Genomic DNA, 1,813 nt, shown 5'->3' with positions numbered 1-1,813 from the left:
AAATGTTTTTTATAACTAATAATGTATCTTTCGGAAGAACATTAAATCATGACATAAAAATAGATTGTGTTTTCATAAAATTGATGTTATTTTAGATGCCATTACATATTACTAGCTCAAACAACCTTTCCACATTGCTCCACAACCACATATTCAATGGTTAGGTTAATCGACGTTTAATGATGCTAATAAAGTTTTTTTTTCAACGATAACTAGTGGAAAAAAATTTGGTTTTAACCCTGAACTACAATTCTTTCACTCAAATTATAAAACTTGATTTCATCAAGTGAAATTGTAAATAACATTATATCATACACCAATCTTTTGATCATAATCGATTTTTACTTCCTTGTAAACGTTGTACACAATGCATAATTACATGTACATTAATCTGGTATCTAGGTGCCTAAAATTAATAACATCTGCGAAGGGTTTGATCAGTTGGGACCCCAACAGCTCAAGTACATGACTTTTCTCAACGACTCCTCTGATTGCTTCGCCCTCTCTTCTACGCCTCCGCCTGAAGCCATGGCCGCCGGCGAAGACAAGTTCTTGGTCTGAGAAATTGATCGGAGATTGGACTTGGCGTGGTGGTGGACTGCCCTGATGGTGGTGTTCCATCGTGCAAAGCCTTGATCTTTGAGTGCCTCCACCAATCCGACAGTTGCTGCCACCATCCATACTCTGCTTGTGGAACTCATCTTTTCTTTAAGTTTCCGACTGTTTTAAGATGCTGAAATGAAAGGGGGGTTTTCTTGTTTGAATAGTATTAGAGATATGTTTGATAGATATGAATTAGGGAAGGAGAGACTGGTACTTTAAATAGAGATAGAGAGAGAGTGAAAGAAGCCCCAAGTTCCCAACTTTAGAGGTAAAAACAGGAGGCCAGAGACTTGGAAAAGCCAATGGTTTTATGGAAGTGAATTGTCAAATATGCCCCCTCGATGCCAACTAACAAATATGGCTTCTCTTTCCAAATCATTTTTAAAGGGGTTGGCTAAATGGACACCCTATTTTACCATTTAGACACCCTATATAATTTTTAAAGTATTTTTATTGGTTAGAATTACATTGTTTTTTGAAAAAGATAATTAAAAATAGTTACCTATTGGTTGACTTTTGATAAAGATGCTATAGGATGTTTAAAGGGTGTCTTAATAGCAGCACCCTTTTTAAATGCTAATGGATAAAGTTCAGGACTTCAGGTGCTGCATGACGTAAGCAGTGAGTGGATGTACGATACAAATCCAAATGATGGACGATGGTCATTTCTTTCTACGGATAATATCATCATAATACTTGATAAGATAATAAATTGTTTTTGCATGTATATATTGGTCTCTATATACCCTTTTAACTCTTGATCTTTAAAATCTATACAATAGCTGTTTAGTTACTAACTTCATATATCCCTAACATAAGATAACAACTAACAAATTATGTTTTTTATATAATACTTGGGCATTGATCTCTTATATATAATTTATCATTAAAGTGAGTTATATTTATAAAAATATTATTAATGTGATTTTTTTGTTAACATTATCTTTTATAAAAATAAAAATTTCCTAATGTCTTCAAACCTACAAATATATATAAAAAGGTAATGATGCATTTATAGGCCCGAAAACAAACTAACAACCCATTCGACAGAGCTGATTTTGCATCGGGATCCCACTCGGCTTTTGGGTCTTCAAAACACATAATTTTGATTTTTCCAGGTGGCTTGACCAAGTAGAGGCTATAAGGAAGGATCACTCGATCAAGTGATCTTTTGATTAGGTTGATCTTCAAAAATTCAAACCTCTTCGTT

The 1,813-nt window shown here is 34.0% G+C and overlaps 1 protein-coding gene across 1 annotated transcript; it reads right to left on the bottom strand.

Moving 5' to 3' along the window:
* Positions 1-322: 322 nt before the first annotated feature.
* On the bottom strand, positions 323-876 carry LOC145162445 (uncharacterized). Its single transcript, XM_079081590.1, has one exon. It carries the CDS (start codon positions 699-701, stop codon positions 438-440), a length of 264 nt encoding a protein of 87 aa, XP_078937716.1. The 5' UTR covers positions 702-876; the 3' UTR covers positions 323-437.
* Between the last annotated feature and the right edge of the window lie 937 nt (positions 877-1,813).

This window comes from Lactuca virosa, chromosome 3 (assembly GCF_052849685.1).
Source record: "Lactuca virosa cultivar CGN04683 chromosome 3, Lactuca_virosa_CGN04683_v6, whole genome shotgun sequence".
NCBI classification, from domain to species: Eukaryota; Viridiplantae; Streptophyta; class Magnoliopsida; order Asterales; family Asteraceae; genus Lactuca; species Lactuca virosa.
This window is presented reverse-complemented; position numbering and strand designations above follow the sequence as displayed.